Genomic DNA, 22888 nt, shown 5'->3' with positions numbered 1-22888 from the left:
TCTGTTTGCACTTTTCTTCAAGAATCTTTTTTTGTAAGCTTGTTGGCTCTGAATCTCAGGGATAGCTTGACCCGCCTTGTCCTCGACGCTTTCAGCTGATCCGGGTGTTTTATTATAGGAATGCTGAGCGTATCCAGGTAGAGCCTCCTGCTCTGGAGTCAATACTGAAACATTAGCTGCTGAGGTTTTACACAGGACAGGAGGCTGAGTCAACATGCCTCAGTGTACCATAACACACCCCATCACAATCAGGCTGGCGGTCTCTGATGATGCATGCTAATCCTGCTTAGAGACAGGAATTTGACAGGGAGGAAATTCACCGACCTGGGAGCCTTAGGAGGCTATCAAACTCGGGCTGACGGGCGGTTCTGTCCATGCTGCTGAAACCTAATATAGCTGCAGTGATGTGCATCCAGAACATTAACCATCTATGGGTTCTTCTCATTGGATGAAGAGCTGATTCCAGATGTCACCTCAATGACAGCCTCCTGAACATTTTACACTCAAAACCTGCTGGATGCAGTTCCTGCATATTCACTTGATCTACACCTGCAAATGTATTCACACTCTGTAAACTTTATAACACCTAAAATCATAAACCTCAATGTTTGTGATGTGAAAGGCCAGAGGTTTTCAACCCTGGTCCTCAAGGAACACTGCCCTGGATGTTTTAGATGTTTCTCTACTCTAAAACAAAAATAATTCTTATGTTTTCAAGACAATAAATGTCCTTCTCTGCATGCTGGATGGAGTGTTTATTGAGTCTGCAGACTAAAAGTCATTTGTCCATGAATTCTGGATTGTTAATACACATAATTGTACTACTATTATGACTAGAACTGATCATAATAATGATTTGGTTAGCTGTATTTATTGTTGTTGGTTTCACTGTGATCTTCAGATATCCCAGATAGGAGGCGCTAAATTGCTTGTGCAATAACTGAGCGTGTTGCAGCGATTTTCAAAGATTGCGCGCACAATGGATAACAGGTGCCATAGAGGTGCAGACCGCCCTATTTAAATAAGGACACTAGGTTTGCTACTGGCTGGCAGCTACTGCCCCCAGTGGAACAAGAGGAAAAGTGAACAGATTCTCTGCTGTGTTGCTTGAAACACGTTGTTACCCTGCATCACTATGAATGGTCCAGTTGCTGATTTGTTCCTTCAGTTCAGTTCTGCTGCTGCTTTCCTGAACAGTTACAGTTAGTTAACTTTTGTTGTCAGTATTCACAGCAGCAGGCTTGTCTTTACAGCTTCTGCCCTGAAAAGATTATTTCTCCTGTTCATTTGAACAGGGCACCTCTGAGAGCGTAATTGCGCATGCAGAAGGCTGAGTTTGAAGTTGTTCTGCAAGCAGATGCTTTATGTTTGTGGTCCGGACGGACCCAGTGAGGGGAAGACTACATTCTGCTTCACCTTTAATCAGAATGATGGCTTATTGTGCATTAGGGAAATCAATATTAACAATATATTTGTCAATTAATTTATTAGAGGGTTGTCTCCCTTAAACATTAAATGATTTTCAGAGACTCACGGTGTTCTTTTTTTCCGTGTTTGAAGAGTTCAGAGTCGATCATAAACAGCCACAATATTCAAGCCTGAACGTAACGTTAACCTAAATATAATTTGTTGTAGGAGTTGGTTATCTGTATATTATAGCTTTGCTAATTTAAAATATAGTGTCACTTAACTGTCCTGCAAAGAATTTAATCAAACATTTACATACATAAAAATAAATTGTTTTCCAAAGTTTTTTCTGAATTTGTTTTGTTTGTTTTGCCAATATTTTAACAATATCCAGGGTGTTTGATTGTTTAAATTGTTTTTAGGTGACATGAAATCATTTTTTACTGTATAAACCCTCCCTTGACATATGTTCACATTTAAACAAGGTAATTAAACCGATCCAGCTCTGATTGCTCTACAATCTATGCCTCCTTTTGGCCATTTTTTCATCCCAGTTAGTACCTGTATTTTAAACGTGGTAAATGCAGAAACAGCACCTCAATCTGCTCAAGGTTTGATAAATCGCGTTGCAGGTAATCACATTTGCATATCCCCCTCCCTTAAATTTGAGCATTTTGGTCATTATCATGTGTTTTGTGCATTCATGAAGTTTGCGCCCCCTGTTCCACTGATTTTACACATGCAGTCCGATAAGCACCTCGTTTGTGGATTAGCTTTGCGGACGCAAACATGTTTTGTACAGGCAAACCTTTTTAAAATCAGGCCCTATGTGTATTAACTTATACCTGCAGTAATACATTTTCTTTAACAATTTGTAATAAAACCATGATAACAGTGGTAAATTGATGGATAGAAATATACCCGGTCAATATGTAACAGAACACTGTGAATTCCACATCACTGATGCCAGTATGCACACACTATGCTGAACAGGAGCTCCTTAGATGTGACATCCATGTGCCAAAGATGTGACTGGCCTTGATATTCTACATAATCTCATTCAGTCCTCACCTTTAGAACCATGTGAGGTGTTTTTTCAGCATACATGGCAGGAGAGGAAATTAAATAAGGGCACCCGTTTGTTCACAGGATGATTGATCTCCACCCTGCTCTTATTTCTGATCCTGACCTCCCCACTGAATGATTCAGATATATAGAATCAGTTGTTTGCATGTATTGGCGATTGTATGTCTCAGTTTTCTGTGTCTCTACTACACCTGCCAGTAAATCATTTTTCATGTAAAAATATTATTTCTACCAAAAACAGCGTTTGATCTGGATAATGATCCCAGACGGATAATTATTTTTTACTCAAGACTACTTCATTTCTAAATTTGCAAAAGTTTTGTTATTTTTCTTAGAAATTAAACAGGAAGGTCATTCATGTGATCCTAACTTTGGACATTTTCGTTGTTCTGTGAAGATGAAAATTAAAAAGAAGATGACTTTGTGCTGCTGGTTCCAGGCGGGTCGTTAGGTGACTTCATATTGATCATAAGGCTGCCAGGACTTAATTACCTGCTGCAAGGTCTTGTACCCTGGTGGAGCTGCCTCTTTCCTCAACAAAGCAGACATTCAGTAAGGAGCATCATGCTCCCCGCTCCACACACACCTTCTGGGTTTGGGTCCTCATTAATCTGGGTATAAAAGTGCTACGTACAGCGGAATCCCCTCCATGTTTTTAAGTCACAGGAAGTTTTGTCCTTCTGGTTGGAGGTTACAGAGAGTCTATTTCTGGAACACATTTTACTGATTAAAGGTAAAACTGTGGTTTGGATTGCAAAGTCTGCAGACTAAACAGGCTGAAAACTGCAGCAATGCACAGTAACTGCAGATTTGCACAATCTGGAGCTGGGAAACAGATGTCTGTGATGTAAAAATAACCCTATCTTCAGAATCTAACAGTTCTTCTTTTTTAGATGAAACTAGTCCATCCAACGTGTGGGACTGTAAGAACAGAGGTGTTAATGGCACCCAGAAGGGGCAGATTGTTTGGAGACTGGAGCCTGGGCCTTACTTTATGGAGCGTAAGTCGTTATAATTCTGTATAGAAATTCAGTTAAATTTAATTCAGTTTATTTTTTTTGCACCAATTCACAACACATCGTCTCAAGCCTCTTTACAAAGTCAATTCAATCCAATCATCCAGATTTCAAGTCAGGTTCATACATTCCAACTAATCCTAACCGCCAAACAGTGCAGTCAGATTCAATTTATTATTCAAAAAGTTTTTCTATCTAAGGAAATCCAGCAGATTGCATCCAGTCAGTGACTTGCAGCATTCACTCCTCCTGGATGAGCATGTAGAGACAGTGGACAGTCACTGGTGTTGACTTTGCAGCAATCCCTCATACTGAGCATGCATGTAGCGACAGTGGAGAGGAAAAACTCCCTTTTAACAGGAAGAAACCTCCAGCAGAACCAGAACCAGGCTCAGTGTGAGCGGCCATCTGCCACGACCGACTGGAGGTTAGAGAGAACAGAGCAGAGACACAAAAAGAGAACAAAGAAGCACTGATCCAGGAGTACTTTCTATGGGAAGGAAAAGTAAATGTTAATGGATGTAGCTCCTTTAGTCGTTTCATCTAGAAAGAAAGAACAGATAAACTCTGAGCCAGTTTTCAAGGTTAGAGTCTGAAAGAGAGCACATAGAGTTAGTTACAGTAGAAGCTCAGTCAGTAGCCATGTCTAAGAGAGAGAAAGGGTTAAACACTGAAAGACAGGGCTATGTGGATCATCTGTAGAAGGTGAGCATTAAGTTGTTGCCAGCAGAAGCTCGGATGATTCCCCTCTCCAGAAAGGTGTCACAGGTAGACACAGAGTCAGGCCAGGTGTAGCTTCTAGGAAGAGAAAAGAGAGAACAAAGTTAAAAGCTGAAATAACAGCAAATAATGCAAAATTAGAGAGTTGTAGAAAATATGATCATAGTCAAAAACAGTTCAGCATGGAGAAGGAATGGTCTAATTTCAAGGTAATTTTGTGCAGACCATTAATGGATGTATAGGGACTGATTTACAGGACACTTGCACATTGCATGATGATAGCTTTTGTCCTTCTTCTTCACAGCTGAAACCAAGATCTGTTTTAAGTACTACCACGGAGTGAGCGGAGCGCTGAGAGCGACGACCCCCTGCATCACTGTGAAGAACCCAGCAGTCTTGGTGGGTTTTACTTTCAGTGTTTCAGTAAATTTGGTGACTCTCTTTAAGATTGAAACATAAACCCTCAGACTGCAGCTCCTCTGGGATGAAAATGAGGTTCAGCGGGTGAAGATTACCTCAGGATATTTAATTAGCTGCTTTTGTTGTTTTTGTTGGTATCCTACACATGGACATCTGCACCATCGACATATGTTGTTTGAATCCACAAACAACCAGGACTTAAATATTGACCTTCAGGAAAATGTCACCTTTGCGGAAGTCAAGTTAAGTCTCAAAATCCACCTGAAAGTTCATACTTTCAAATAATGATCATTACTTGTTTAAAATTGTGCTGCACAAACATACAAACATTCATTAATTTCATGTTATTAAAAAAATTATAACTTCAAGAAGAATCTAAGAAACTACTGTTGATCCCAGTGTTTGAGTTCTTGGTTAAAAGAGCCCAAATGCAGAAACCAAATGACAAAGAAAGAGAAAATGAACTCTAACCAAGTATTGATTCACACAGTTTGAATGCCAGGGCAGAAAGACAACAGCAATGACATTAGAGCAGCAACTGTTGCTGTTCATCAACCTGAGAAGGGTCATAAGGTCATCTCCAAACCATCTGAAGTCCATCATCCTACAGAGAGGAAGATTATTCCCAAGAGGAAAACATCTCAGACAGCTGCCAGTCTCCCCAGGAGTCGACGTCCCAGCAGATTCAGCTCAAGGTCAGAGTGTGAAGCTCTTAGGTTAGCAGGTTAAAGGTTGAAGGTTGAGCCAGTCTGGCTGTTTGGGAGGGATGAAGGAGAAAGCCTCTTCTCACTAAAAACAAGATGGCAGCAGGAATAAAGTTAGCAAATCTGCATCTGGATGAATGACAAGACTTCTGGGACAATGTCCTCTGGATAGTTGAGACCAAAGTGGAGATGTTTGACCATGATGAACAGAACCATGTCAGAGGAAACCAAACGCAAGAGATCAGCACCAACACCTCATACCAACTGTTAGGTAGGGTGGTGGAGGGATGTTGATCTGGGCTGGTTCTGCAGCCACAGGACCTTGGCACCTGACAGTCACTGAGTGGACCATGCACTCCTCTGTAGACCAAAATATTCTAGAGTCAAAAATATGTCCATCTGTCCAACAGCTGAAGCCTGGTCCAAACTGGGTCATCAATTGAACCATGATCCCATACAAGGCAGCAGATCCCCAACAGAATGGCTGAAAAAGAAAATACTCAAGGTGCTGGAACGGCCTAGTCAAAGTCCAGACCTCAGCCTGACTGAAATGTTGTGGTGGTACCTTCAGAAAAAGTGAGCTCTACGTGGTTCCGGAAATGGTAAATGGACTGAAGCTTTTCTAGACTTTTTTGAGCGCTTTACATTCGAGCCACATTCAGCCAATCACTCTCACAAACATTGATTCACAGATCAGCTGGGGGTACATATGGCTGCAGGAAGCTGGAATCAAACCCACAACTTTCAGATTGCAAGATGACTACTCAACCCATTAAGCCCCAGTACATCCCATGGGGCGTACTTACAAACTGAATGTACATTCTGGTTAAAATGTTCTGGTGAAAGATGCCAGATGTTGCTCTTTCGAGGATTGTGTGACTCCTGTTTTTTTGGATCATTTACTGAATTGAGCTGCATCAGCACCCGACCAAAACCTTCTTCAGTTCCTCAGACTCTTGAACAGTAACTGTCTGTATCTGCTGTGCTGTGAGGATGTCCTCTTTCTGCTGCTGTAGGTGGAGGGCCTGGCAGAGCAAGTGGGCGTTGAACATCCACGGAAACTGATCAGCTTTACTTTAACCGGTGAGCTCAGACGTTTGTATGTTTGATGACAGAGAAGAGCTAGTAGATTAGCTTGATTTTAGCTAAATATTGACCTCTTTTGATTGTCTGTATCTTCCAATAACCTCAACCACTTAATGTCGGGACACTTTAGGGTTTTATGTTCCTACAGGTCAGTATTTGTAGAAAGGTGATAGATCTAGGCTCTCCAACTGAAAGACTTCTCTTTGGATTGTTCTGCTGCAGATCTGCGTGCCACCGGCTTGAAGAAAGGCATGTTTTTCAATCCTGACCCTTATCTGAAGATGTCCATCCATCCGGGGAAGAGAAACGTCTTCCCTGTCTTCAGCCACCACGGGCAGGAACGCCGATCAGCCATCATCGCCAACACCACCAACCCTGTCTGGCACGGAGAGGTAATTCTTGTCTTTTCTCTGCAACATTTTTCTCTGAAACCCTCATAGACCTTTCATGTTTTCTAACAGAAATACACATTTGTGGCGCTGATGACGGACATCCTCTACATAGAGGTGAAGGACAAGTTTGCCAAAAGTCGTCCAATCATCAAGCGTTTCCTTGGTCAGCTGGCGATCCCGGTGCAGCGGCTCATTGAAAAGATTCCAGGGTAGGAGACAGAAACATGGTGACTCTTTCATGCAAACAGTCCTTCAGAGCAACATCTGAGTCAGTTACAGCTGCTCCTCTTGGATCTGACATCATATTGATCATACAGGCTTAAATATATACATACACTGAGCTAAATCCTTAATTATATGATGCTAAAGGTTCTAGAGTGTGTTTAAACCGGACAAGCTGAGACTGATTAACTCGATCATGACTGAGTCCAGTCGGTGGTCTCTGTTTGCAGCATTAAAAGGTTTGAAGGGTAGATTTACACCAGGTAAGAATGTCTGTAGGATTCATTTCTACACATCTGCAGATTCAAGCAGCTGTGCAGAAGTACGACCAAGGCTCAATGATAACCTGGAAACTGCTGGAACCCCCAGTGAAATAGTCCACAGTCAAGCCAGTTAAACCAGTTTAACATCACTATGAACTGAGAAGGTTGAGCTCCTGCTCCAAATCCACCACCTTCAAGCTGGACTAAAATCTGCAGATGCCCACATGGACAGGCCAAGTGTCTTCTGTAGAAAAGGTCGACACCAGCTGTTAAGCATGGTAGTGGCAGCATCATGTTGTGGGTTTGTTTTGCTGGTGGAAGCAGGGCTACCTCTTCTTCAACTTCTCCTCAGGCCAACTGCTAGATGATTGTGGCTTGGACACAGTTTGATGTTCCTGCAGGACAATGCTCCCAAACCCAGATCCAAACTGGTTTTAATGGATAAAACAAACCAATATTAAGCTGCTGGAATTTCCTTCCCAAAACTGGGAACGAGACCTTATAGATGAAGCTCTAGAAGGACATCATAGATGTTGTCGCAGATGGCCGCCTCACTACTACGCTGCTCATGTTTTTTTGTGTTTGAACTGTACTTCGCTGCTATAATGCAGTTACTTTCATCAGAGAGCATCTCCTAAACACCAGGAAGACCTCTCTGAGCTGTTTTTCTCCAGTTTCTACCGATCCAGATGGTCTGGATGGGATCTTTCTGAGATCTTGGATGGGAGCGGGACAGTTGTCTGTTGGATTTAGCAGAGATGCAGACAGGGAAACATGTAGGCAAGCTCGTCAAGCTTCACTATCGAGGGTCTTCATGCTCGGCTCCCGTCAATCCACCTGGTGAATAAAATAGACAAACTACTGCTTCTCAGCACTTTATGTTCTGACATCCCTGTGGCTGAAAGCTCCTCCTGATGCTGGACTTCCAGCTGTTTCGAGTGGACCTCAGCGTGGAGCTCTCAAGAAAATAGAGAGAAGATGGAATCTGTTTTTATAACTGAAGGTTGTTGGAGCTGTTGTGACTATTAATCTGAAAATATTATTTAATATTTAATATTAATATTTTAATATTTTATTAAATAATATTTGGGTCTGTTAAGGGTTGTCCTGTGATTACCAGCCCAGTAAGGTGATGGTATTAGGACAGAATAGAAAGGTGTGAGACGAGCTCTGACATTATTGAACAGCATAAACTCTGCACATATATGGAATAAATTCACACAATTTATTAAAATACAAGGATTTATGAACAAAAATAAGTCAACTCAAAGTCAAACATATTTCAATCAACAAACTCTTTACTTTGCTAAAACAATCCAACTAAACTACCAATCAGAATTAAAGAATAATGACAACTAATGGACTATGAACAATATAAACAAGTTGATTAAAGATGATTGATAATTATGACCAAAAGAGTGATGCAACATTACCATACAATGTTTATGTTTGAGAACCAAGGATTATCTTGAAGAATCTGGAAATGAAGTTAAGTTAGTCTTGGAATTAACTTAGACAATAATCAGCAAACATTTAGACAACCATTCACAATGTAAGATCAGATAAAATATTATTTTAATAAAATAATGTTTTAAATAATGATCTGCTGAATAAAACCAACCTTCTGGATGACTAATTCTCAACGGTGTCTAATTAACTGCCTTTATTTATTGAAATAATATTTAAAGAAATATTATTAAGGAAATAGGGGGGCGGCTCGCTGTCGGGCCGACCAAGCTGCACATAACCACGGTGATGCGGTCTCGGTTGTCCTCCTTCCAGACTGGGAAAGCCACTCCACTCGGCTTCGTAGAGACAGCGTTTCTGCAGGGAACTCTCTAGAACACAGTTGCTTCTGCAGGCCTCAGAGAGAAAGTAAAGTAATGCTTATACTTTAATTTCCCTTTTTATGAATGAATACCGGGTACACAAACAGTAATTAATCCGTACTTAACTCGGTGCATATAATCGATGATCGTACGACACTCTTGGATCCAACTGAAGAGTTTATGTCTGTTTGCCAGCAAAGAGACATGAGCGCGCTGTCTCTCCGGCCAGCCTCGCACGGAGTCCGGGTGGAAGAGATCGGACCATTGGGAAGTTGGGGGTTTTATATGGGCAGTGGCTTCATGGGAAGTACGTTGTTACCCCCCTTCCCCTTCTGAAGTTGTGCTGGAAGTCGGTTAAATGCAATTTATTTTGAAAGTTCCAGAAACGTTTGTACCAGAGTTTTCATGTTGCAATCCATGGCTGTGGGTCCCAACAGAGTGATGTCAGTGTTACAGAAGACATGTAGTCCTCACCTGGAGTCTTTTTTCATAGACTGTAAAACCTTTTATTCACAGAGGGAGGTTTGGAGAACATTCCCAAACTCCCCTCACCATCCTCAACAACACTGTGTCTGCTGTGGATCACGTCTGGTTCCTAGGAACCACCATTTCTCTGGACCTGAGATGGTCCTCACACACAGATCCTGTTCAGAAGAAGGCCCAGCAGAGACTCATCTTCCTGCAGCAACTTGAAAAGTCCAACCTTCCTCTGGAGCTGCTGGTCATCTTCTACACTGCCATCATTCAGTCTGCCCTGTCTTTGTCCATCTCTGTGTGGTTTGGTTCAGCTACAAACCAGGACAGGTCCGGACTGCAGCCAACAATCAGGTCGGCAGAGAGGATGATCAGGGTTGACCTTCTCTCCATCCAGGACTGATGGCAGGAAAAGGGCAGCTAGCATGTCTGCAGAACCCACACATCCCTAAGAGGCATTTTACCCAATATCATTGGGGTGTATGTATATATTTGAGCCTGTGTGGATCAGAGGAACTTCTGCTCCCAGGTTTTGTTTTCAATATCATTGCAGTATTTGTGTGATTCCACCCTGGACCGGTGGATATGACCTTCATTCCAGCAATGATTGGCTGGAAACCTCTGACAGGAACATAAACATTGTCCTGTTTTCTTCTTGTTTCTCCATGCAGAGTCCAGCCTGTGAGCTTCCCGCTGTGTCGGCGCTTACCCACCGAACATGTCAGCGGGCAGCTTCAGTTTAAAGTAGAGCTGACTTCCACGGGACCTGATGGTGAATCTGCTTTTCTGGATTCATATTCCTGTAATGTAACGATGCATTTTCTTTGTGTTCACCAACTTGTAACCCTCTCTGCCCGCTGCAGGTGTCTCTCCAGATTCTATCATCGGCATCTCATCTCTGAACGGAGCTCCAGGGACTCCCTCTGATGACGAGGACTTGCCCCATCCTCTTCCAGGTTTGGTCTCTGCAGGCACCTCTCCAACCGGCTCCCAGAGATCGCAAAGCATGTGTGAAGGCGGAGCCACAGCCTTACTGGAAAAAGACCTGCCTGTAGTCCGGTCGGCCAGATTTGTACAATCTGTGGTTGTTTCTGAACAATCCATCCTTCAGAGGTCACTTAGTGAGGGCCTGGATGCCATCGAGGCCCCTAAAGGTCCTGGTGAGAGACCTCTGGGTGCTGCCTCACCTAAACTGTGCTCCAGCTTCCCGACACACACACGACTGAGTGACATATTACACATCGACTCCGACGAGGACGAGGAACGGTCTGGGATGAACGATCTGCTTCCAGTGCCTTTATCTCCGCTGCTGATGAACGGGGAACCTCCTGATGCAAGCGGCCCAGATGAAGATGACCTCTTTCCGGAGCTCGGACAGGAACAACCGGCACTTCCAGCGCAGGAGGAGGAGTCTGCAGGTGTTGCGGTGGAGGAAGAGCCTCTGGAGGCACAAATGGCCCCTGATGTAGAACCAGATCTGGACTTGGAGGATGTTTTGGAGCCAGACGTTTTCCTTGAGGTAGAGGAGGAGGTTCTTCTCACTGAGATTGTTACCAATGATGTTTTACAAGAGGGCAGAGAGGTCCCTGAACACGAAGGGGCACCAGGTGAAGATCTCACATCTGAGATTGACTCCTGTTCCATGGCAACAGCCCCTCAGACTATTTTCTCATCATCAGAGAGCGGTCCGATCACGATGACCACGGCTGTGGTGAGTTAATGTGATTTATCAGAGGTGGGATTTAAGAAAAGGGAACCGAACCTTATGAATCCGTTCCTTTTTAAAGACTTGTTCAAAAGATGCTCTAAAGTCATTTTTATTTTTCTAAGGCATGTTGTGCCTTGAGACGACATGTGTTGTGAATTGGCGCTATATAAATAAAACTGAATTGAATTGAATTAAGAAATCACCCTAGAGTAACTGTTTCCATAAAGATGACTTTCGAGCATGAAACGCTGAGTTAAACAGCGTGTGTCCGACAAGACGTCAGTCTGGACCTGCCTGGAGGGGAGTGGGAGGGTCTGCCATAACATCTAAGTTGCAAAAGCTTCTCTAATGCTGCTGCAATGACCTGATAATATAACATCCCACCACAGGAACAGGAACTTTTTCAGGACACCAAGGTCGATTTTAGGGCCATTATTACCCCCCCGAGCATTCATCAGGGTAAAACAGAGAACCAGGGCAGAAACATAGCCCAGAAAAAGGCCCTGGTTGGGAGGAAGTACTTTTTAATGTGCCAGGAAGTTTCAGATGGAGTATTGTTGAGGGAGAGCGCAAAACAATTTCACTTGTTTTAAAATTTCCAGCATCATAATTTAGTCAGTTCAGTTTAAAATAGCTTAAAGATCAGATTCCAAACTATTTTAAATCATCAAAGCCCGCTGCCGTCTTTAGCAAAGACTCCTTCATTTAAATAATATTTTAGGTTTTGAGCCACAAATATAAACTAAATTCAGTTTATTTATTTATTTCTATAGCTCCAATTCACAACACATGTCGTCTCAAGGTTCTTCACAAAGTCAGGTTCATACGTTCCTATTAAATCGTAATCATTGAACAGTTCAGTCAGATTCAGTTATTTATTCATATTGGATAAAAAGTTTTTCTATCTAAGGAAACCCAGCAGATTGCATCCAGTCAGTGACTTGCAGCATTCACTCCTCCTGGATGAGCATGTAGAGACAGTGGACAGTCACTGGTGTTGACTTTGCAGCAATCCCTCATACTGAGCATGCATGTAGCGACAGTGGAGAGGAAAAACTCCCTTTTAACAGGAAGAAACCTCCAGCAGAACCAGAACCAGGCTCAGTGTGAGCGACCATCTGCCACGACCCACTGGGGGTTTGAGAGAACAGAGCAGAGACACAAAGAGAACAAAGAAGCACTGATCCAGGAGTACTTTCTATGGGAAGGAAAAGTAAATGTTAATGGATGTAGCTCCTTTAGTCGTTTCATCTAGAAAGAAAGAACAGATAAACTCTGAGCCAGTTTTCAAGTCTAGAGGATGAAAGAGAGCCGTAAAAGTAGACAGTTTGTCCATCTAGAGCCCACTGATGGTCATTGTTCTACTAAAAACCACAAGGATTGGGATACCTCTCTCTGTCAGACTGATTATAACCATTGGAAAAGAGAAGGGGTCATACAGGTAGCTGAAATGGAGGGTGTGTAAATCAACCCTGTGGGTCCTTTACAGGTTTTAGAAACAAGGCGCTGTTCGGTCGGACCTGACTCTAAGGCTTTCTTCATTAATTGTGTGTGAATTTTACAAACTTCATCTGTCTTTGAAGTGGTTATAAGTTAGTTTTATAGTGTAAACACTGAAAAGTTCACAAGTATCTGGCTAATAAACAGTTAACCCTAACCGGAGCTGTCTCCATGCTGTCTCTCCAGGTACGAGAGAACACTGACAATTTGTTACAGTCAGACCTCATCTTATTAATTGAATCTAGGTTATAAAGTTACCGTTACACAATATTTGGGTATAGTTTATTACTATAAATGGGGTGAACGTTTCTGACACACTGCTCACCACAGCAGCAGAGGGAGGGGTTTGCTTCTCAGCATCAGTGATCGTGTTTAAGACTTCAGTTTTATCTTGGCTCCACTCTGAGAGCCGTTAGCAGGAAATCTCTTCTGTATTTCTTCACAGTGAAGACACTGAGAGAATTAGCTTCTGCAGGTAAGATATTTGCTGTTAACATTCTCTTTACAGAACCCCACTTTATAAAAGCTTAATGATCCTTTTAAGATCTGAACTAAGCCTGTCAGGGTCTCTTTGTCTCACTGGCAGGTCACAGCAGGTCACAAGAGACAAATCACAGATAACATTAATCAGATAACATAATGCAAGGGAAGAGATTATACTTGGCTTACTTCTTACAGATCTTCATTTTAAGACAGCAAAAACCATTGTTTTCAAGCATATTTTCCCCAAACATGACCTTTAATCTACTCTGCAGTCATTGTTATTCACTGTGAAGCAACAATGTTCTTCTCAAAATGCTGTAAAAACTCCAGATGTCCACAATGATGCAGCTGAGATGTACAAACAGACTCATTATTCTAAAATAACTGGAATGGTCCACTTCATGTGATGTTGCTCACTTCACTGTAAAACTGAGTGTGTGCCAAACACCGTAGATGGGTCACTGAGACGTTTTCTCTTGACTTGGAAATATTGGCCTCCGTTCTGCATAAGTTCTCTAAATCATCTCAGCCCACTTCAGGAAGCTCCACAGACTTTCTGTGGAGTTCTGGATTCTGTCTCGGTCTAAACGCCACTTTTCTGGTGGTGAAGTTGTTGTTGTGTTGATCCGAACTGTGATGCTGAAAAATAGACTCTTCTTCTTCTTCCTCCTCAGCTTTCTAATAGGCAATAACTGGCAATTGTAACTGTTCAGAATTTCACCCACCTGGACTGTTCATTCTGAAGAATAAGAGTAACCCCACAGCATGATACTGCCACCACCATGTGTCACAGTATCCATGGTTTTCTTCTTATAAGCACCAGTCTTACTGGATTTTTAAACAGGTGCTGGATGTGTTCTACATGTGACAACAATCTCCCATAGGTCTGGACTAAGCAGGAGGGTTAAAGATGGAACCCTTTTTGACCAAAAAACTTCAATTTCTGGTTAAGATCTCCCAAAGCCTCAGTAGTTAATTTTTTCTGATCTAGTGGAAACAGACTGGAACCTGTGGGTCAAAAATCCACATGGTTTGGGCCAGAACGGCACTATGAGTCATTAAAGGTGAATCATGGTGGTGGCAGCATCATGGCGGTATCTTTCTTCAGATTGAGCCGGATTTTAGTCGACGTGATGTCCTCAAAATCTGAGCCATTTGGGGGAACTTTTTCAGGTAGAACGGTAAAAAACTGTCAAGTCCAAATGGGTGCTGGTCCAACATCATGCTTCAACAGAATATTTTCTTCTGGGTCTGAACACTCATGCAGCACTTTTATTTTGACTTTTTGTTTCCATCTAACAGTTTGGTTTGTTTTCCAGATGAATTTTCCCAAAACAACCAAAATAAAAGACATAAAATGTTTTATCAGGGTCTCACCTTTTAACATCAGATAAAACTTTAAATTTAACAGAGGTCCAAAAACTCCATTTAGGAACTGAGACACACCGGGTCAAATCCAGGAATTGTATGATTCTGCTGTCATGTTGTTGGTTATTAAAAGTTTGAGTTTTTTTAGTCAGAATGACCCAGATTGTTGCAGAATCTGGGTGACATTTGGTGCCGTGTTCAGTTCTGGCAGTTCAAACTGGGTCAGACTGGTCCACAAGTCAGCAGCCTGGTTTTGATCAGATCTGTGGTAGGATTAGATATTTACATGTTTCACTGTTTGTCATGCAGGAAGCAGAGGAAGGAGCAGCGACAGCTATAGATCCGGGGGGAGACGGGGAATCAGGTCCCCCGCCAAGCACCCAAACCGGAAATGAGGAGGAGGAAGAGGATGCTGGTGGACAAGCTGAGGCCACTGAGGCTGGAGGAGAACCTCCAGCTGTCAGCGAGCAGGTGGAGGAGGAGATCAGTGTGAGGAGGCTGAGCCTGCAGGCGACAGGAGGTGGCGATGAGGAACAGGAAGGGGAGGAAACAAAGACGCGAGAGGAGGTGGGGGCTGTGGATACAGAACAGGTTACCACGGAAACAGACAGGGAGGAAGGTATTCTGCTTCATGCTCATCTTACACTATAATGTCTCCCAGAAATATATCCAGAAAATTAGTTTTTGCTTTCTTTTAGAAGCTCACGTTAACGGTCATCCCATTCGTTCGCTCCCCTCAGCGCGTCATGACATCCATCGGTACCAACGTGTGGACGAACCGCTGCCTTCCAGTGAGTGTGTGTGTCTGCATGCAGCTTGTTGCTTCTATGTGGGGTGGGTCAGTGATCTGAAAAGTGAGAACCAGGTGAAACTAAGAAAAACAGGCTCAGAAACCTCAGCAAACAGCGCCACCTGGGGGTCACCAAGTCTCCATGACAACCATCAGACTACATGTTAACTGATTGTTTTGGAGGCATGCTGGGAAAAAGGCTTTTCTGTCCTACCATCACAAACATAAACTCTGCTGGGACTTTAACTGGATCTGTGAGCTCTAGTCAAATTGGACTCAGGTTGAGCTTTTCAACAGCAAACCCTCCAGGTGGGTCTGCTTCCTGAATTTTTGAATCAATCAGTCAATCAATCTGTCGTGCTTTGGGAGTTATATTCTGCCTGCACCCACCAGGTTTAGTTGGGTTAGGTTAGAGATTTGATCACAACGCTGTGAGATTTTTGGAAAAACTGCAGCAGCTGTTTCTGACCCTGCTTGTGCCTTGTTCAGTATAATTTCAGGTAATTGTGTGAATCTGTTGTATTCAACTGAAAATAAAAGTAATAAAATGTCTTTTCCACAATAAATCAAACAAAGAATATAAGAAAAGAGGGAGAAAACCGATGTTTCTCCTGCATCACTTCATCCTCTGTCAGATCAGCGTTTGACAGTCAGGAACCATTAAACACCTACTTCTCATTCATTATTCACTGCCTCTCAGACTGGGAGGCTCGGATCGACAGCCACGGGAGGATCTTCTTCGTGGACCACGTGAACAGGACCACCACGTGGCAGCGTCCCACCGGACCCCCTGCCCCGCAGGGCCTGACCCGCTCCAACTCCATTCAGCAGATGGAGCAGCTCAACCGCAGGTGGGCTTTGAGAACACAAAGCATCATGGGTTTCTTAGTTTAGGTTTGATTCCAACTTCCTCCTGTCACATGTCGATGTGCCCCTGGGCAAGGCACCTAACCTCATATTGCCTACCGATCTGTGGATTGGTGTATGAATGTGTGAGCGCGTCTGACTGAATGTGGCTCTAGTGTAAAGTGCTTTGAGTGGTCAGTATGACTGGAAGGCGTTAAATAAGTTCAGTCTATTTATCATTTAGAAGACAAACTTTAAAACACAACTTGGTTCTTGTCACATTTTTTCACAGATGTTTCTTTTGTTCTTTCAGTGACTTTTTTGTTTTTAAGGGATAAATCTTAAAAAATCTGAATGGTAAAGTGTTTAGTTCGTTTTTCTTTGCTCGAAACAACCCAGCTTTAATCTTTCCTTATATTTTCAAATATAAATCCAGTATGTTTTTCTCCTCCTGATGACAGATATCAGAGCATCAGGAGGACCATAACCAACAGTGATCGATCAGAGGAAAGCTCCACTGACCTCCTCCCTGAGCCAGAGGGTGAACTGATGCCTCACTCCATTTCTGGTCAGTTTCATTTAAAAACATAGTTTTGAATAACAGATTTTGTCTGACTGCGCAGATTTAATGTGTCACATGAGCTTTCTCCCATGTTTGGCTTAATTTGAATTTGTTGCAGAGTACCGTCGAGAAAGCGCCGTCGCTCACTCCAGTGGTCGCTCACGCCTCTCCCTGCTACTGCAGTCGCCCAGCGCCAAGTTCCTGTGCAGCCCTGACTTCTTCACCGTGCTGCATTCAAACCCTGTCAGTACTATTAAGAAGGCACATTTTAAATTCATCGGTCAGCAAGAGATGCTACTGCTAGTTAAAACATTTTATTAGCCTTTTATTATCACATCTTATCAAAATGATCTTCTAACCAGGTTTTAAGTAAGTTGAGATGTGAGTCACTGATAAAAAAATCAAGATTTGCATGTTTTGGATTTTTGCCCTCATTAATGTGATTGTAAAAAGTTCATAGTCATCCTTAGAATAGGCCCTGCGAATCCGAATCTTCCAATTACAGATATTGAACAATAAGCACTTAAAACAAAAACCATCCCATCAAAAGCTTGTACATGGAGTTCATAAAAATGAGCAATTAAAACATAAAACCCAGCTAGTCATAAAGTCCAGAATAAGAGACACCGCGATATGCCCGCTGCGCTATAATTTTATCTGTTGTTTTTGGGTTTGGACAACACAGGGTACCAGTGACCTCCAGCTCTACTGGGTTTGGCTCCAAGCAGAAGAAAACGCTGAAACTCTCTTAATACCGCTAGGTATAACACAAAGTGCTTTACGGAGATTAAAAACAGGACAGACATAAAACCACCAGAAACAGACACATTAAAAATAATCAAACTAGGTACACAGACAAAACAAATAATCAGTCAGTCATTTTCTATACCGCTTCTTCCATGGTTGGTCGCAGGGTGCCTATCTCCAGCAGTCTATGGGCGAGAGGCGGGGTACAACCTGGACAGGTCGCCAGTCCATTGCAGAGCAACAAATAATCATAATACTTATAATAAGACAACAAAATCACATGTTAAATAATGTAAAATCATAAGTCAATTAATATATACTTAAGTATGTCAAGGAATCATGTAACGTGCTAACAGCTCCTTAGGGATGGAGGTGCTGGGCTTTCATTTTTGTGTTTCACTTATTCTTTATTTTATTTTCTATTTTTTTGTATTTGTGTTTAATTTAAAACATTTTTTAGTAAAAATATTAAAGGAAAAGTAAAGAAAATAAAAGTCAAACTGATTATTTAGTAGATTTGGAAGCCCATTTCCACCACACAATTATGACTTAGAATAAGTAGAATACATAGAAGCAATATATATGTGTGTTATGTATTTTTGTGTTTTGAATTTAAAGCATAAAGGGCTAAGTGGGTTAGCTTTAAAACAAGCTAACAAAGCAAAGTTAGTTAATTAACAGTTAATTAACAGTTAATTAGGTAAAAAGTTATAACGGGTGATTTTAAGTTAAAGTTGTGTTACTCATGGTCGTACAAACAGTCTGCCAGAGTGATCTCTGTTTGGAGAATCAGCCAAAAACTGGGTGGGTGAGTTACGCTAACAGCTGCTTAGAACCAGTGTTACACCTTATTCTGGGACCACCGTATGTTGTGACCATAGGGGGCGCTGTTGCATTTTACGCCATATCTTGGCCTCAAAGAAGAGCATTCTATGCCAGCAGCGTAAGCTTGGCCAAAGAGAGTGGGGCAACTTAATAAATTGTGATCACACTGTAACTTATAGTAAAAGACTAAATAATTGAACCAAACTGTTTCTGGTGGATCTTTGCTTACTATAATAAATGAAAAGTAACATTTAACCACAAACATCCTGATTATTATTGAAATATACATATATTACAATATATGTTCACAGATCTGTCATATCCTGAGACCGTGTATATTTCAAAAATAATCAGGATGTTTGTGGTTAAATGTTACTTTTTCATTCATTATAGTAAGCAAAGAGCCACCAGAAACAGTTTGGTTCAATTATTTAGTCTTTTATTATAAGTTACAGTAACTATGGTTACAAGTAGAGATATCAGCTGTCATTATCTGACCGTCTGTATTTAATGTTACCTATTATGTCAGCACAAAACAACTACTGTAATACGTTTTAATAATAATAATAATACTAATGTGGATGTGCAGTGGTCCTGTTGTTCTCTCATCATGTGAGAGTTGAGTTTATAATTTTCTACGTAAATCGCCTCTTCAAAAAACGACAGGGCTTGCTCGGATTTTTTTGCGTTTGTTTGCCCCACTCTCTTCGGCTAAGCTTACGCAGTTGGCGTAGAACGCTCTACTTTAGAACAAGATACGGTGTAAAATGCAACAGCGCCCCCTATGGTCACAATATACTGTGGTCACAGAATATGGTGCAACTCCTGGACAGTTCAAGAGTCCCTTTCTGACGCCTACAGTAACTCAGACTGAAAACGTTTCTATCAGTTTGAACAATGAGTTCATAAAATATTCTTTCTCACTTTAAAAGAGTCAGTTGTTTATGTGGTCACTATTTTTACCACGTGTTAATTCTTTGCTACATTAACTGCGTGCGTCATGGCTGCTTGATGTATCTTTCATTTGTCTGCCAAGATGAAACTAACTCTATAAATGATTATTTCTGTGAAGACAACATCGTTTATTTATAAACCAGACTTTTTAGTCTAAGAACCGTTAGCAAGAATAATTTTAGCAACCACCCTGTAGCGTGAAAGAAACAATGCAAACATTTTAAATCCCTAAAGCATTGTTTGCTTGATCTGCAGGTAGTTAGTAGTTTAAGATCATTTCCCACTTAAATCATCTCTTAGTTGCTTTTAGCTTCAGTCTTTCAGGAGAATTTCTCTTTGATTCTCCAAACTGAGATCCATCTGACTACTCAAAACTACCCCACACAAGGTTAGCGTTACCTTTCTACAGTACCTGTCAGAACATGGAAGTTTCTGATTGGCCTGTTTGTATTTGTTTATTCTTGCTGATTTTAAATGTTAGCTGTTGATCAGCGCTCTATCCCCTCCATGATGTGGGCCACATGGTTAAGTTCAGTGAGGAAGCAGCAGTTGGACCTCTTGGATTATAGAAAGCCGTTACTAACATCACCTTTCTGTCCTCTTTGTGCAGAGTGCCTATCGCATGTTTACGAGCAACACCTGCCTGAAGCACATGATCAGCAAGGTACGCCGAGACGCTCATTACTTTGAGCGCTACCAGCACAACCGCGACCTTGTCACCTTCCTCAACATGTTTGCTAACAAGCAGCTGGAGCTCCCCCGGGGCTGGGAGATGAAGCACGACCACACTGGGAAGGTGGGTCTCTGTCGGGTTAGAACTTCCTAGCTCTGGTTATTACACCTGGGCTTTGTTTAGGTAGCTTTTCTGCTGCTTCTGATGTTTGCACAAACATGTCTGAGTAGGCTTTCATGAAATTCATGACCAGGGGTTTTCTGCCTTTGGCCCTCAGCCTTTCTTCGTAGATCACAACTGTCGATCGACAACTTTCATCGACCCTCGGCTGCCCCTCCAGAGCTCACGTTCCACCGGGCTGCTGGCTCATCGACAACATCTGAGCCGCCAACGAAGCCACAGCGCAGGAGAGGTAAGAAACCTTCCACCAGTTAACCCAACATCGGACACACTCAGTAATCTACTACACCTCCACTAAGGCAGCGGTGCTGTAGACCCTTCAATGATCACATCAGACCTGAGAATGAAAAAGGAAGTTGCAGAAGTAGAGACCTGTTTGCTTCTGTTGTCCCAGCACTGGTGCATTCCCATCACTGACTTAAGTTAAAGACGAAACCTTTGAGATGTAGAAGTGAAACGGGTCAACCATCTACAAAGCATCATTAGGCCAATTCATTGCCCATAGACAGATCCAGTGAGTCATTATGGCCAACATATGGACCTTCATCCTAACCAAACCTTCTTGCAGTCTTTAAAGCTTAATCAGACGCTCACCAGACTTTCTGAAGGTCTCAATGTTTTTCTTCAAACGTTGGCTGCATTTTTATTCTGTTTCTGACCATTTTCAGAGAAAAGTTGCTATTGTTTGTTTGGCCACCTAATTCTATATCAGTTGTCACACAATACGGTAAACTTAGCACATTTGATCTCATTTATTTTTTCTCACATCTATAACAAATGCCAAACATACTGCAGTTTGACACTAAATAGGAATTTAGCTCCAACAAGGTGATTCCCAAAGAGTTGTTGGCTAAAAGCTTCAGATTTCTCCTGTTTCCCAAGTACATGAATCTCCGATGATTTAAATGTGCTGGAGATGGTTGTTGAACCTTTGTCCTTCATTAGTCTAGTTTACCTTCTAGCAAACAGAACTGGACTGAAAAAGAAGACACAAAGACAGTGGAATAAATATTTATTCTGACAAGGTAATCAAGCATCTGCTGATCCAGTTTGATGTTGGGCTGATAACTCTGAACATTTAGAGGATCCAGAGAAAGACTGGTCGGTGGGTCAGTACCAGAACTAGGATGCGACCAGAACTGTAGTGCCTCCTTTTGTCGCAGGTGGTGGATGACTCTCGGCAGAGCAACCTGCCCGCCATGCCCCGCCCCTCCAGCACCTTCAGTGGCTCCAGTCGTAGCCCCTACCACGACGTGGTGCCTGTGGGTGAGTCCACCAGGATAAGGGGGAGTCATAAACACACATCAGATGCAGAAAACACACATGGACACTCCTCTTGCTCTCTGTCCTTTTTCCTACAGCCTATAATGACAAGATAGTGGCGTTTCTACGGCAACCCAACATCTTTGAGATCCTGCAGGAGCGGCAGCCTGAGTTAGCCAGGAATCACTCCCTAAAGTAAGCGTCTTTATTTTTTGACAGTGGCACCTCATCCGTCATCAGTCAATCTGAACACAACATTTAACCTTTAACCTTGACAGATTCTGTCTGTTTAACCATGATACCTGTGTGTGTTTGCAGGGAGAAGGTGCAGTTCATTCGCACTGAGGGGGTCAACGGACTGGCTCGTCTCTCAAGTGACGCTGACCTTGTCATGCTGCTCAGGTGAGTCCTTCCCTGTAAGTCCCTATCGTTTGTAAGACGTTTTCCTGGACCTCCAAAATTGTTTGAAATCATTTTATGTCCTGCAACTTTCCCAGCACCAGGACATGAAAGTGTCATCTCTTTCACACCTGCACTAGGATACTTGCTAACAATCTGTGGAGTTTCTTCAACTCCACCATTAGTTTCAGTCTTGCGCTGAAGAAGGGAACAACATCAATATTTCCATCTGCTTCTCAGCATGGGAAGATGCAGTTGAATGGGGTTTCCTGTTGGTACCACCGAGCCTTCAGTCCTGCCTAATTATTCAAACTGTCACAGCCCTCTGGGAGGATACCTCAGCAGGTCCAATCAGGACAATTTCCTTTCAGTCATTAATCTCTTCATTTGTTTACATATAAAGTTTATTTGGAACAGATTCAGGACAAAGTAAGATGGATTAAAAAAAGTTTGTTGTGCTCTTTAGCGTGAGTAGGTGTGTGAAAAGTGGGGCTATCTGCTATGTCAGGTGCAAACAGAAAAAGATATGTTTGCAAAACATCTGGGTAACTGCAGACAAGGCCTGAAGTCATAATTAAGACACCGTCCTTCAGGCCAAACATCTGAGGGGACAGCCCTAAGGGCCACTGCTCACACCTTCTCCTCTTCATCATCATCACCTTTTGATGCCAGGGCTTTGGTTGGAGAGCCTGATGGATAACCACTGCATTTAAACTGCAGCCTTAAAAAAACACACTATTTCGGTTGGTTTCCCAGCAACCAGCACAACCTTTTCCCAGGATTAATCCTTACTCCAGCCGGGATATACCATCTTTGTGTGCTAAGGTTGTAAAGTGGGACTTGGTGTTAGATGGCCTGGAGAGCATGGGTTGTTTCACCTGCAGGTGAGATTTTCTTTGTTTGAAGCTGAAGCTGCAGCTAGATCTAATGCGCATAACCATGTGATCTTAGGAGCATTGCAACAACTTGAG

The 22888-nt window shown here is 42.4% G+C and overlaps 1 protein-coding gene across 5 annotated transcripts in view; it reads left to right on the top strand.

Moving 5' to 3' along the window:
* The window catches only part of hecw2a (HECT, C2 and WW domain containing E3 ubiquitin protein ligase 2a), a 51186-nt gene that overhangs the window by 11164 nt on the left and 17134 nt on the right, over positions 1-22888 (top strand). For 3 of the 5 annotated variants that reach the window (XM_047371024.1, XM_047371025.1, XM_047371028.1), the window contains exons 3-19: positions 3387-3494; positions 4534-4628; positions 6370-6436; positions 6662-6831; positions 6901-7040; positions 10291-10391; positions 10483-11330; positions 14988-15297; positions 15377-15469; positions 16169-16319; positions 16776-16882; positions 16995-17119; positions 20013-20198; positions 20353-20487; positions 21419-21521; positions 21617-21713; positions 21837-21920. In XM_047371024.1, coding sequence (XP_047226980.1) covers positions 3387-3494; positions 4534-4628; positions 6370-6436; positions 6662-6831; positions 6901-7040; positions 10291-10391; positions 10483-11330; positions 14988-15297; positions 15377-15469; positions 16169-16319; positions 16776-16882; positions 16995-17119; positions 20013-20198; positions 20353-20487; positions 21419-21521; positions 21617-21713; positions 21837-21920 — 2920 coding nt within the window. The remainder of the gene's footprint in view (positions 1-3386; positions 3495-4533; positions 4629-6369; positions 6437-6661; positions 6832-6900; positions 7041-10290; positions 10392-10482; positions 11331-14987; positions 15298-15376; positions 15470-16168; positions 16320-16775; positions 16883-16994; positions 17120-20012; positions 20199-20352; positions 20488-21418; positions 21522-21616; positions 21714-21836; positions 21921-22888) is intronic. The other 2 variants (XM_047371026.1, XM_047371027.1) reach the window with 2 other exon arrangements.

This window comes from Girardinichthys multiradiatus, chromosome 7 (assembly GCF_021462225.1).
Source record: "Girardinichthys multiradiatus isolate DD_20200921_A chromosome 7, DD_fGirMul_XY1, whole genome shotgun sequence".
Taxonomy (NCBI): Eukaryota; Metazoa; Chordata; class Actinopteri; order Cyprinodontiformes; family Goodeidae; genus Girardinichthys; species Girardinichthys multiradiatus.
This window is presented reverse-complemented; position numbering and strand designations above follow the sequence as displayed.